Source organism: Calliphora vicina, chromosome 3 (assembly GCF_958450345.1).
Source record: "Calliphora vicina chromosome 3, idCalVici1.1, whole genome shotgun sequence".
Classification (NCBI taxonomy): domain Eukaryota; kingdom Metazoa; phylum Arthropoda; class Insecta; order Diptera; family Calliphoridae; genus Calliphora; species Calliphora vicina.
In genome coordinates, this window is record NC_088782.1 from 58,570,494 (window position 1) to 58,585,341 (window position 14,848).

The following is a 14,848-nucleotide window of genomic DNA, read 5'->3' on the forward strand; positions in this document are numbered from 1 at the left end:
CATTGTGTTTTTATATTATAATTTATCTTATAATGTTAAAGTTTTTAGGTTTAATTTATGTGAAAGAACCGTTTTTTGAGAAATCGTAGAATTTCTGTTCATAAAGAGTGTTTGTTATAGCATCACCTATCAGAAAAATGGTTTAATTTCGGCTTAATGCTTCTACTGTATCCTTAATGGTGTTTAAAACCTCCACTAATATTTGGAACAAGCCATTCATCAAATAGAGATGTCATATTTAAATATATTAAAGTATTTTTAATTAATTTTAAATTTCCCGTGTCTTTACGAACCTTTTTCATTTAAAAATGTTCAGATTTAGAATTTCTACTGGGTGCTTATTGGTTATAAAAACGAAAGAATACCACCAGTCACACTATTTCAATATATTTAACACGCTCTATCCATCCATCCACCATCCAACTGCGAAAGTGTTGGCTTTTTATTATTTTTGGCCAAATTTTATGGGTTGCGTGTTCAAAAATGGATTGTCAGCTAATCAATTTTATACAATTTTCCCTTATTATTGATGTCATTTAAATTGACGATAATCAGCAAAGAGCGACAGCAGCACCAAACTCACGCACACACACCAACTAGGTTGGCAGCTTGTTATCCTTCCTTTCCAAATTGTTCACTTTTTTTTATGACATCAATATCCAACATGATTTTTGTTTATTTTTGTAGATGTTGTCATTTTTTTTTTTTAATTTTATTACAAAATAGTATGTATTTTTTTGTACGCAATGCTAAACGACATTTTTTACGCTTTTCAACTTTATCTTAAGGAAAAGAAAAAGTATGAAAATTAAATTGAATTTCTTTTTGCTTTAAGTTTTTATCACTACTCTTTGGCAAAAGAGTGCAAAAACGAAAACCTCCTTTCAGGATCTACCAGGATGATAAAGAAAAATACTCAAGATTATGTTTCTTTACAAAAATCTTGTTAATTTACCAAATACGCGCAAAATTGTATGGAAGTGTATGAGTAGTAGTTGTGTGAGTACTTCAGTATGAATGAAGATTTATTTTTGAAAATTGTAAATCGAGTAAGAAGCAGGAGGAGTTGGCAGAAATTGTAAAATATTTCGTCTCATTATTGTGCGCCATGTTTAATGAGCAGCTGTGTGGCTGTCTTTTGTGCAAGAATGTAATATTATTAATAAAATTTTAAACACTTTTAGGAAAATTTAATGTGTCTGAAAGTGTACAAAATGGTAGCTGTCGTACATATGGATTATGGAAGTAAAAAGGATTTGAACAGTGGGTGACAAAAACAAAAAACCTTTAATTTATTTTCGTCATATATTGTACATTTAAATAGAGTTAATGATACAATTTTTACAATAATTATGGGACAATTATTTGATTAAAACTTTCCGAACAATTATTCAAAACAAATTTCAAATAATCTAAAACATTCTGAAATGCTATTTTCTAATATTTAAATATCGGAATTATTAATTATTCGAATTAATAAAACCGAATAATTATTCGAATAAAAAAATCTAGACAAAACTTTGAAATGCTGAGTTTTTATTTTGATTTATTTAAAATCGATTTTTTTTGGTATTTTACATAAATACCCGGATAATTATTCGATTAAAAAATTAATAAAAATATCTGAAAAATTTCTGAAATTTTTTTTTAATTTTACTGATATTGAGAGGAATAAAAAAAACAACAAAATCTTCACCAATATTTTTTATTTTAATTATATTTAGTTAATCAATATTAATTGAATAAAATATATGGGCAAACTGTTAATCGAATAAAACCGAGAAATCGGAAAATGTTTAAAAAAAATAATTTTTTCTTACTTTTTTACAAAATAGAAGTAACATTTTTCACACAAACTACTCGGAAAATTGTTCCAATATTTTAAATACTCGGATAAATATTCCAATAAACAACGAATAAATAAATCTAAGGTTTTTTTGATTTTAATTTATTAAGAATCAATATTTTTTAATGTAATCGAAATAAAACCCAGTAATAAAAACTATCTTCTAGAAATAGAACCAAAAATTCTAAAATGTTTTGTTGTTTTTATTTATGGCCTGTTTCAGATGTCGAAAGCAAATGAGCCGACAAAAAACACTCAGTTGTTAAAATTCTTTCTAATAGTTTTCATACAAATTTGTTTGAATAAAAAAGTATTCGAATATAAAACCTAGTAATCCAAAAATTCAAATTATTATTACATAGTTATTCAAATTTATTCAAACAAAAATACTAAAATTATAATGGAATGAAAACCGAGTAATCGGAACAATTTTTTAAAAATATTGTTTTATTTTCAGATAATTATTCGAATAATTATTCGATGACACAATGAATAAAAACACAAACAATCGAACATGTTCCTTTGATTTTATTATATTAAAAATCGATATTTTATGTTTTTTTTTTTTCAAAAATATCCGAATAATTATTCGATTATTAATCTAATCGACATTTTTTTCTTATTTAGACATTTTTGCATATTTATTAAAATAATTTATACAAAAATATACGAATAATTATTCGATTAATAATCCGAGTATGTATATGAAAAACACATTCCAAATAGTTTTTAAATTTAATGATTTAAATTACAAAAATTTAAAAATTTTAAATCGAATAAAGTTTATTTAATCGAAAAATAATCAGCAAATATACTCAGATAATTATTCAAATAATTTAATTAAAAACTATATTTAGGTTTTTTTTACAAATGCACTCTGGATAAATATTGGATTCAAGAACAAATAAAACATCCAAAAATCTAACAAAAAGTGGAAATTGTGTTTTTTAGATTTTTTGTTACTTAATTATTGGAATAAAAACCAGAATATTTACAAAAATCAAATATTATAATTGAAAAATAACCGAACTTTTAATCCAATAAAAATTTATTTTCAGAATAAAAAATAAATCTGAAATTTTGTTTTTTGACTTTAATTTATTAAAAATCGATATTTTTAAGTTTTTTTTTTTCGAAAAATACCCAAATATGAGAATATTTGTAAAGAAATTCTTAGTTCATATTACATGATTTAATTACAAAAATGTCCCAATAATTATTCGAATAAAAAAACAAGTAAAAAAAAATAATTTGATTAAAAATCGATATTTTTGAGTTTTTGCCAAAAATATCCAAAAAATGTAAATACTTGGGAAGAAATTCTTAATATTTTTATATTGAATGATTTAAGTTACTCAGATATTTTTTTTTGGAAAAATATTCAAATTTTTAAGCGAATAAAAACCGAGTATTAGAAAAAAATTTCGGAAAAATTATTATTTTGTCTTGTGTTTTAATAGAAATATTAAATTAATACGAATTTTCAAAGAAAAAACTCGGAGAATTATTCGAATAATTTTTTTGGACAAAAATACAAGAAATAAATCCAAATTATTTTAAACAAATTTCGAGAAGTTTTTTTTTTATTTAATTTAATAAAAACACTAAATTTTAAAGTTTTAGTTTACAAAAATTTTCGAATAATTATTCGAATAAAAAAAAACGAGTAATCAAACATAATGTTTATTAAAATTGGAAATTTTTAAGTTTATTTTATTTTTCAAAAATATCCGAATAAAAATGTGAATATTTGGGAAGAAATTTTTAATCGAATAAAAAAATGAGTATTAGAAAAAATATTCGGAAAAATAATTATTTTGACTTATGTTTTAATAGATATATAAAAATATTTTACGTATTTTCAAACAAAAATACTCGGATAATTATTCGAACAATTTATTTAAAATATAAGCAATACAAATTATTTAAAAAAATTACGAGAAGTTTTTTTTATTTAAATTTTAAAGTTTTAGTTTATAAAAATTTTCGATTAAGAAAACGAGTAATCCAAAAACAATTTTTATTAAAAATCTACATTTTCAAGTTTTTTTTTTTCAAAAATAACCGAATAAAAATGCGAATATTCGGGAAGAAATTCTTAATATTTTTATATTGAATTATTTAAGTTACTCAGATATTTTTTTGTAAAAATATTCGAATTTTTAAGCGAATAAAAATCGAGTATTGGAAACAATTTTTAGACAAATAATTATTTTGTCTTTTGTTTTAATAGAAATAACAAACTAGTACGAATTTTAAAAAAACAATACTCGGATAATTATTCGAATAATTTTTTTTTATATTGTTTTTTTTTACAAAAATACAAGAATAAAGAAATCCTAATTATTTAAACAAATTTCGAGAAGTTTTTTTATTTAGTTTGCTAAAAACACTATAATTCAAAGTTTTTGTTTACAACAATGTTCGAGTAATTATTGAAATAAAAACACAAGTAATCCAAAAATAATATTTAATTTTTGAATGTTGAATAATTTTAGTAAATAATTTTACAAAAATAAGTAAAAAATACAAGAATTATTCCAAAAAAATATCGAAATATTTTTTTTTATATTGAAAAATTTTATCGAATAAAATTTTCTTATAAATACGTTTTCTTATTGTAATACAATGAGTTCAAATATTCGAACTACTGGATATTTATTAGAATGAAATTCTAAATAATAAAAAAAATGTTCTGAAAATATTGGTTACTATTCACATGATGTTTATATATTTTATACATTTTTCAAATTATTGTAGTACCCTTTGCATAACCAATTATGTTTATTCAAACTGCCTTTAGAGTTCCTAAAACTTCCTTAAAACTTTTTCTAATTTTAATGACTTTTAAACATAACCATAACCATTAGTGTGCCTTCTAGTAATTTTTCCCTAATTCAATAATTTCTTAACAAACCTACAAATCTAGAGTTCGCCAAAAGTTCACTCTATTTCCCTTTTTAACACCCTAAAACTTTGCAACGAAACACACTGTTACAACATCGACTTCTTGCAGAGGAAATTCTCTAGTTCAATTAACATCTAACACCACAATCTAAAATTAAGAAATAGAAATAGAAATAAATGACAACCAACTAGAAATAAGTGAAATTTTAAAGAAAAAAAGGCAAAACTCTCTAAAAAAAACCATTTTACACAGTTCTACAGCAATTTTACGGGGCGAGTTTAAATGCAAGTAACTAAAGCAGCGAGCGCAGGAAACAAATATTTGCTGTAAACAAAACCTCAGCAATTTTGCTGGAAAAACCCAACCAACAAGAAAATTCATATTTTTCCGACAACAAAACCATGAAGTGGCTACAACATAAAAAAATAAGCATAATGTATAAAGGAAAACCAGCATAGAAAATGCTGAGAGGAGAGTGAAAGAGAGAGAGAGTTGGAAGAATGCTTTTAACTAATTTACCTAATTAAAATGTAAAACGGCAACCTAATTATATTGAAACGACAGAATTATATATACACTCACACATACAGAGAATTTCTGCAAAGCTTACACATGTATTTAGTATGTGTATGTGGAACACACAAATACCTACACGTATTTATACACCAATACACATATACATACATATATGTAGAGTCAAACATTCAAATACATAGTATTTCCCCCAATCACAATTATGAAATCAACGCGAAAAGGAAGAAAATTAAAAAAAAACGCTTTAAATAATTTTAAAGCTCAAACAAGTCAGAGGGAATTAAATGGGTATACTGGAACTCGTTCCATTACCTATAAGTAACATTTCAAAGATTATAAGATAATTTACACCAAAATTAGTCATGATGTCCTTGATCACAGGACCGATTTTAATGGATTCCGGAAACCAACATACACCAAATTTAAATCCTAATCAAAGTCTTTAAATTCCGAAAAACGTTATAAAATATTGTAATTTTCATCTTATTTAATTAAAAGTGTTAAGGAGCCAGCTTTGCTGCTTTCGTTTGAGCCCTATCGTCACGTCAACAGAAAGACAGACGGGCGGACATAGCTAGATCATCTTAGAATCTTATGAGAACCCAAAATATAAATACTTTTGTGGGTTTGGGACAAATATTTTGATGTGTTACAAACGGAATGACAAAATCAATATACAGCCATATTTTCGATTCAAAAAGTGTAGGGCAACAAAATAATAACCTCAACCCCATTAAGAAAAATTATGAGTGGCCATAAGCGAACTGGTGGTGTTAGTAAATGTTCTTAAAAAAAACATAAGGAAAGCACAATCAGATTATAATATGAAACACAGGATAGTTTCTTTAAACTTCCAGTAGTTTTAGTTAATGTTTCCCCTTTAGACAATGTCTAATTTTATAGCTGACTCCAATTTATATACAAGGTGTCGCAAAAGTAAACTTCCGATGTTTTTTGGCTGTAATTAAAAAAAAAATTAAAAACTTTGATTCTTCTTGTGGATTATTTTTATTTGGTCTTTTAATTTTTTTTACATCAAGTCGAGAATATGATGTCATGTAAATGGCCGCCGCCACAGTTGATTGTCATTTGAGCCCTTTTTATGGCATTTTCCATCACTTTGGCCAAAACTTCCGGCGATAGGTCCTCACATTCTTGACGGATATTGTCTTTAAGAGCTGCAAGAGTCTGAGGCTTGTTGACATAAACCCGCGACTTCACAAAGCCCCACAAAAAGAAGTCTGGAGCGGTCAAATCAGGCGGTCTTGGTGGCCAGTGCAAATCGCCAAAACGGGAGATTAGGCGCCCGGGAAATGCATCCTTCAGCATATCGGTTGTGGCACGTGCAGTGTGTGCCGTTGCACCGTCCTGTTGGAACCACATGTTTTCCAATCCCAATTCATCAAGTTGCGGCAAAAAGAACTCGTTGATCATTGCTCTGTAGCGCTCACCATTCAAAGTAACCGTTTGGCCAGCGACATCTTCGAAGAAAAAAGGTCCGATGACTCCTCCAGCGAAAACAGCACACCATACAGTGACTTTGAACGGGTGTAATGGCTCTTCGTGGGTTACACGCGGATTTTCAGTGCCCCAGAAGCGTAAATTTTGCTTATTTACGTACCCGCTAAGATGGAAATGGGCCTCATAACTCATGATTATTTTTGATGAAAAATCATCTTCCTCTGGTGGTGATTAAGGTCAAATAAATAGTCAGCAATATTCCGCATTCTGGAGCAGTGTAGCGTAACATTGTTTATTAACGTGTATTTCGCATGTGTTTACTACACAAATGTCAAAACAGAACGGCCAATCGCAAAATTTATAGCATTTTCTGATAGGAGGATTTCTTTTGCGCCACCTTGTATTTATGAGTCATTTGACATAAATAAGCTTTTTGTAATACAAAGAGAAGTCAATATTTTTTGATCAATGTCATTCATAGTTTCAAACAAAAAATCATTGATCATGGTTACGACCGTAACGCGATCTCCGGCTTCATGGTTGAAGAAAAAGGTCCGAAACGGTTCATTTTTCTGGATGTAATGGAGGTTTTAGCGTCTGCCTTGAATTGTTCTCACTCCATATGGGGCAGTTTTGATTATTAACAAACCTTAAGCCAAAAATAAGCCTGATCGCTGAACACAATTTTGCGATAAAATAGTCGTCTATAAGTTCCGCTAATCGCTGACTAATTTTCAAAGTAAATATGGATAATTGTTCAAGCGTCAATTTATTCATGATGATTTCCCAGAGTATACTGATCATAAATATCAAAAATTGAGCACAGTATGACAGTCCGTTTGACAGTTAACCCTTTGGTAAGTTCTATCGGGCTTAAAAACAACTCTTAATATGTAGCTGGGTGTATTATCATCTTACTGCTAGATTAACATCAGATTCAGAATCACGAAAGAAAAACAATTTTGAAATTTTTGTATGAAAAACACTCAAAATTATATAAAAACTGAGTGATTTTCATAAAAAAATGTTTAAATTGTTTTCCTTTCTATTTAAGGATTGGTAAAATCACTAGCTCGGGACAGTCACCCAGAACCTGCTGGACTTTTATAAAGTGTGGTAGGTTATATTATAAAGTCTGAGTATGTACTTCTGTAATCGTGAATTTTACTGACTGTGTTGCTGTTAAACAAGTTATAAAATGTTAAATATCATGTCATTACAACAGCATCACATGGTGTTACATATTTTTCCAGTGTTTAAAAAACTAAACTACAAGTAGCAGTAGCAACGAAAAAACACAAGTAGTCTAGTTAAAAAATTAATAAAAACTCGGAGTCAATAATTACTACTACTACTGCTACCTTCACATTTTGGTAGCAGTAGTTGTAGTAGTACTAATAAAAGAAAAATTTAAAAGTAGCAGAGTAATTTATTTTCTATTGCTACCTTAAAAAAGAAAAAGTTTTGATGTAGCAGTCATTAGTTTTTTTATTAATTCTGCTACTTATAAAATTTAGTAGTAATAGAAGTAGCAGTTGAGGTAGTAGAAGAAGTAGCAGTTAAGTAGCAGTTGAAGTAGCAGCTAAGTAGCAGTTGAGGTAGCAATAAAATAAGTCAAAAATAAAAATCTTCAGCCAAAAAAGTATATTATGTGTTGTTGTTGTGAATATATATTTGTGTAAGTTGGTCGTGTTGTAAACAAAAGTTCGGTTTTTTGTTATACTCACAGAAAACACGATCTTTCTGTTAGCAACAGAGACGAACAAAAAAGAATAATTCTTTCAAACTCTCTCAAAACAAAAACAACACACAGTGTTTAATTCTATAAATTTTGGTGTTATGACTGAAGATTTTCTTTTTTGACTACTTTTATTGCTACCTTAACTGCTGCATCAACTGCTACTTTACTGCTACCTTAAAAATTAAAACTCGATATAGAGCAGTAGCAATGATTTGTATTTTTATGCTACTACTCCATTTACAATTCATGTTTTATTACTACTGCTCTGTTAAGAGTTTTATATTTTGAAGGTAGCAGTAGTTTTAAAAAAACAAGAAACGAAAAAAGACAAATGCTACTGCTACCGCTACATACACTTTTTTGAAGCAGTAGTTGTAGCAAGAGTTAAAAATTTGTTAGTTATCGTAGCTTTTTAAACACTGAATTTTTCTTCATTTTCTCCAGTATAATGTTGTCTTTTTGTCTATAAAATTGGTAATCCTTTTTTCTATTTCTCTTTTTATACCCTTCACCTTCGTGAGAAGGGTATATATAAGTTTGTCATTCCGTTTGTAATTTCTACATTTTTCATTTCCGACCCTATAAAGTATATATATTCTGGATCCTTATAGATAGCGGAGTCGATTAAGCCATGTCCGTCTGTCTGTTGAAATCAATTTTCTGAAGACCCCAGATATCTTCGGGATCCAAATCTTCAATAATTCTGTCAGACATGCTTTCGAAAAATCGGTACAACCTCGATTTTTGCCCTATTTTTTATCTATATCTGGATTACTAAGACATTATTATAGACAATACGGATACCTATTGATAGATATTTCAAAGCCCATTGCAACGATGTATATAAGGTTGGACCTAAAATGGGTCAAAAATATTTTTTAACCGGAATTTTTTTTCGCCAAAAAAAAAAATTAAAAAAACAAAATTTTTTTTAAAATTAAAAAAAAAATTAATTTTAAAATTTAAAAAAAAAATTAAAATAACAATTCGAAAAAAAAAAATTTTACAAAAAATTAAAAAAACAACTTTGGAAAAAAACTAAATTTTGTTTACCTAAAAATATTTAAAATTTGTATTTTGAAGTATAATTTGGTGAAGGGTATATAAGATTCGGCACAGGCGAATATATAATCGGGTTATATTTTGTACTTTCAAAGACGAAGACTGTACAAAACCAGAACACAGACATTAGCTGGCTGAATAAGATTTGTTTAAAGCGTATCTTAGGTGATGAGTATCAGATCACAGTGGATACAATATTACTATATATATAGAACAAGCACAAAACTTTGAGTATTAATAACAGGGGAGTTAAGCATTCACAAAATTGTTTGCAAGAAAATTTATTTCACCAATTTGCTGTTTTAACCAAGTCAATTTGAAAAATGGCTTACAATTAAGAAAATGTATGCCTTCACATCAATGATTTCAACAATGTTTAATTATTGACATTGGTTTTGGTCATACAAATGTTCACAAAACAAAACATCAAACACCTTTGAATGGATATAGAGGTCTACCAGTTTTACATATCTGTGATTTCGAAACAAACATGAAACCACAAACACACTGTTAAATTAATACAAATACGACACCTTACCACAGCTCTCAAAAACGGCAGCTAAATAATGATTTCAATAAATCCTTTGAGGCCTTTATTTACACATAGAAATACAAATTTTACAAACACCCAAAATAGTCATAAACATGGCTAAAATACACACCTAAAATAAATACAAATAAAATTAACCACAATGCAGACAATCATTTAAATTTATAAAAATTAAAAAAAAACTTTAATCATTAATAACCAAATTAAATTGGAGCTTAAAAACTTTTGATTTGGAAGTGAGGAGTAGAAAGTAAAGCCTATATCTAGAGGAATTTCCTCTAAAACTCAGTAAATTTCACAAAAAATTAGATTTTAAAATAGTTTTTAAATAAAATTCTTTTACAAGCATGAAATAGTTTAAAAATATCCAAGCATTTAAAATCTATATATCCCTAACCAAACTCACATTTAAAAAAAAAACAGAAAAAAAACAATTAAATTGAAATAAAATAATAAATAATTGTTTGTATTGTTTGTACTCGTACTCACTTTATTCTATTGTAAACAAGTAATTCTGCAATATCACGTCCCAATCCTGAATACGTTGTCTCCACAAATACCAACACTTTCGGATCGATGCGTAAACGTGCCTCTGTACGATGATCAGGTGCTGGCGATACATTTCTCGTGTGTTTCCCACTGCCCATGCGACAATTGATAATTGGTGTGGGTCTCGTATCACGTTGTATTAAACTGCAAAATATGAAAAATAAAAAAAAAATAAATAAAAAATAGTTTTTATTTCTATTTTATTAACTTGCCTGCAAACAAGAATAGCCAAACAAAAGAGTAATAAAATTTTGTATAAAATAGCAAAAAAAAAGAAACAGAAAATTATAAATTGGTTTATTATTGCAGTTACAGCTATAAAAATGCTATTTTTGTAAACGTTTTTTAAACGTTACAATGAATTCAGTTTGTAAACAAATAAAAATTTGTTTAACTAAATATTTATTACTACATGGTACTCGTATTAGTATTTTAGAAAATATTTTATATAGTTTTTCAAGGTAATAAAAATTAATGTAATTTTGTTTGTGTGTAGAGAAATTTTTTTTTTATTTCTTTGCCATAAAATTTAATTTGAAATAAATTGGAAATTTGTAAAGAGAATATGATGGCATTAAAAATAATGTATAGATAGATACGTACATATGTTGGGTTAAATTTGGAAGGACCTGTGAAAGAGCCCTATTATTTTGTTAAAATATCTTTAAGAAAATAATAAAAATATTGTACATTTGTAAAAATTGTTTTCTATTGACTAGATTTAGAAATTTAGATTAGAAATTTTTGTAATATTTTAATTTAAAGTCACCTATTTTTCGACTCGTACTAAATATTTCCATAATAATACAAAAATTGTGAAATTGTAGAAATCATAAATATCTAATCTATATATATAAAAATGGATGTATGTGTGTATGTATGTTCCGAATGAACTCAAAAACGGCTCCACCGATTTTGATGAAATTTTTAGGGAATCTTCAGAATAGCCTGGCGGGTAACACTGTAAAGTCAGATTTTTTATTTTCGGTCTGTGGGCGGAGGGGCGTGGCTTTATCAAATTTCTACATTATACCGATAATACCATCTATATATATAAAAAACTTCTGGACCGATTTCAGCGGGTAACACTGTAAAGTCAGATTTTTGATATTCGGTCTGTGGGCGGAGATTATATATTAATGCCATTATATATAAAAACAGATGTGTGTATGTATGTTCCATATGGACTCAAAAACGGCTGGACCGATTTTGATAAAATTTTCACGGAATCTTCAGAAAAGCATAGCGGTTAACACTGTAAAGTCATATACATAAATACTTTTTTTTATTTCCAACGTTCAAACAATGACAATTTTCATTTTGTTGCTTAACATCATTCTAAAAATTAATGATTTGGTATAAGCGAAGAATGGAATACATCCAACACATGTCCGGTACTATAGAAGTTCTTTTATATTATCAATCGATGATAAACAATTTTGTTTACTCTTACAAATTAGGTGCATGATTAAAAAATTTCCATATGAAATCTATTAAAAAAATAATATATTGAATAACTCTCCGCATATCACTTTTAATAAAATATAACGGTTTTATTCAAATAAAATTTGTTTTCGAAAGGGCATCTACGTCTAGAGTCGCAGAAACGGGATAAGAACGAGAATCTCGGCTTCAGCAAATGCGTCGCAGTGCATCTTCATCGAGTGCTGCAGAAACACCTCAACAGCATATAGGTGTTCGCTCCCGAATGGCTCGATCAAGAGAAAGAATCGATTTAAAGTTGCCCGGATTTTATTACAATAAGTATGATTACTACAAGAATCACAAGGATGTACTAATTGGCGCAATGAACAAACATTACTTACATTGCAGCATTTTGAAGTTCCCTAAGGAATCCCCGAGAATGTGCTGTTCGAACGGTAAAGTTATTCTGCCACCAGTTATTGAGCCGTCTGAGCTGCTATTAAGTTACATTTCCGGCGCGAATCCTATTTCCAAACACTTCCTTCAAAATATCCAAAACTACAACACATGCTTTCAAATGACGTCGGCTTCATGCCCACCTTTAAAGTTCAAGGCCAAATGTACAACAGATTTGGACCATTGCTCACGCTTCCCAATGACGATACGAAAAATTCCAATTGATCCCTCCACAAATGAGATTTTATTTCCGGACTTCTGCCAAATGCAAATGAATATTCAAGACGTTGTCGACAAAGTATTCCCAAGTCTTACAACGAACTACAACAATTCGGATTGTCTGTGGGAACATGCAATTTTGGCACCAACAAATTATGATTTTAACAAGATCAATAAGCAAATATAATTGAAACTGCCTGGCAAAACAATAAAATACAAATAGATTGACACAGTAATGAACGAAGAACAAGCCGTCGATTATCCTACTGAATTTTTGAATTCATTAAATCACCGACTTTGTCCGAAACTGTATATTAAATTCGAGATGCAATATAAAACAGATGTTTTCTAAGGGCCAGCAACGCGGACCGGGTTCAGCTAGTATTCAATAAAAGGTTTGTTAACAAATCGCAGTGAATTTTTTTAGTCGGTACCAAAATGTAAACTTGGAAACAAATATACGATTTAGGAAAACCAAATTATAAGATTCTTAATAAACTTTTTTTTCATGGCATCAAAGAAGAATAGCAGTTTTTCGGGTAACAAATTTTGACAGGAGACAACTAACAGATGCCTGTTGACAGGAGCAGTATTGCTGTTTCAGTTAAGATCCGGGATATTCAGAAAGTCGCGGACTTATTGACCCAAATTCGTATATAAAATGTTTGCCCCTTTTGGAACTCACGTTTAGAATTTAGCCCTCACAGAAAAAACTATATTTCAATTCAAACATTTATCACATATTGAATTGGTTTCAATTATTTCATAATTGAATCAAGTATTCATGTGCTCAAAAACAAAATTTTCTGATATTTTCTATTGAATTTTGAGTTTTGAATTTGATAATTTTGACAATTGAATATAAAATTTTCGTTATTGGTTAAATTTTAAATACAAAAATTATTGAATAGATAATTTTCGTAATTGAAAACAAAAAAAAAAAAAATAACAAAAATGTGTTTTCAATTACGAAAATTATCTATTCAATAATTTTTGTATTTAAAATTCAACCAATACAGAAAATTGTATATTCAATTGTCAAAATTATCAAATTCAAAACTGTAATCTGACCTGGTTTTTATTATGATTTTTGCTTCTTGTATGATAAGTTTTATAAACTTGGTGTTTTCCACAGGTACATAACCGATTAAGTTCGGCCTCTGGTGACTATGAGTGTCGACCACTGCTTTTAACTCAGTACATTAATATTGCGAATTATTTGTTGCCATTTATTCATATATAGTTTTAGAAATAGAACTGGGTACAGAATTTTTGACAAACAATATCAGATCTTCAAGAGAAGTCCTCAGTTTTTTCGGAATTAGAAAGTGAGTCACAGTGAAATCAGTAGTATTTGTATTGGGAAAAGTCCTCAGACAATTTAAATTTCCTTTTGGAACTTTTCTTCAATGAAACCTACAACTTTTTATGCAGTCTTCGTATTATTAACATTATGTATTTTACATAATCGCAAATTAATCAACAAGCTTTTGTGTAATTTTTGTTACAGTTTTTTTTTGCATTTGGTTTTGTTGGAAAACCCCAAAAACAACTGGAAAGAATGGAAAAAAAAATAAAGTATAACAAAACATTATTACTGTCAAACAATTGAGGTCACATAATTTACATTTGTTTTCTATAATGTACAATAACCCAGCAAACAAGAAGTCAATTTAATAAAAAAAAATAGCTTTCATAGATTTTATTAAATATAAATGCAAAGCTCTCAACATTTTTTTAAGAAGATTTGATAAAAATCAGCCTTAACTAACGGGAAAGTTAGTCTATCCAAGCTAACTCAAACGTTTTTATTCGAAAAAGTTTTTTATTTTAAATTATTCTCTAATTCAGAATTCAATATTTATTTTTCGTTTGCTGGGTATATGCTATTTTTTTTGGATTCATGTGTAATTGTGTGTGGTTGTTTGGGTTATTACTCTATTTATATTTAAATTTATTGCCAAATTTATCTTATTTATTATATAAACAATATAATATAGTTAAATATGCTTGTTTATGGGATTTTTTTTTTTTGTTCTCAAACTTTAACCAAAACTATTAAACATACAAAATTATATTTAGTTGAACGAGGGTAGT

The 14,848-nt window shown here is 28.1% G+C and overlaps 1 protein-coding gene across 1 annotated transcript in view; it reads right to left on the minus strand.

The window, feature by feature from the left end:
- Positions 1 to 14,848, minus strand: part of sfl (N-deacetylase and N-sulfotransferase sfl) — a 152,412-nt gene that overhangs the window by 95,336 nt on the left and 42,228 nt on the right. Inside the window, exon 2 of the mRNA XM_065503168.1 lies at positions 10,592 to 10,795. Coding sequence (XP_065359240.1) covers positions 10,592 to 10,795 — 204 coding nt within the window. The remainder of the gene's footprint in view (positions 1 to 10,591; positions 10,796 to 14,848) is intronic.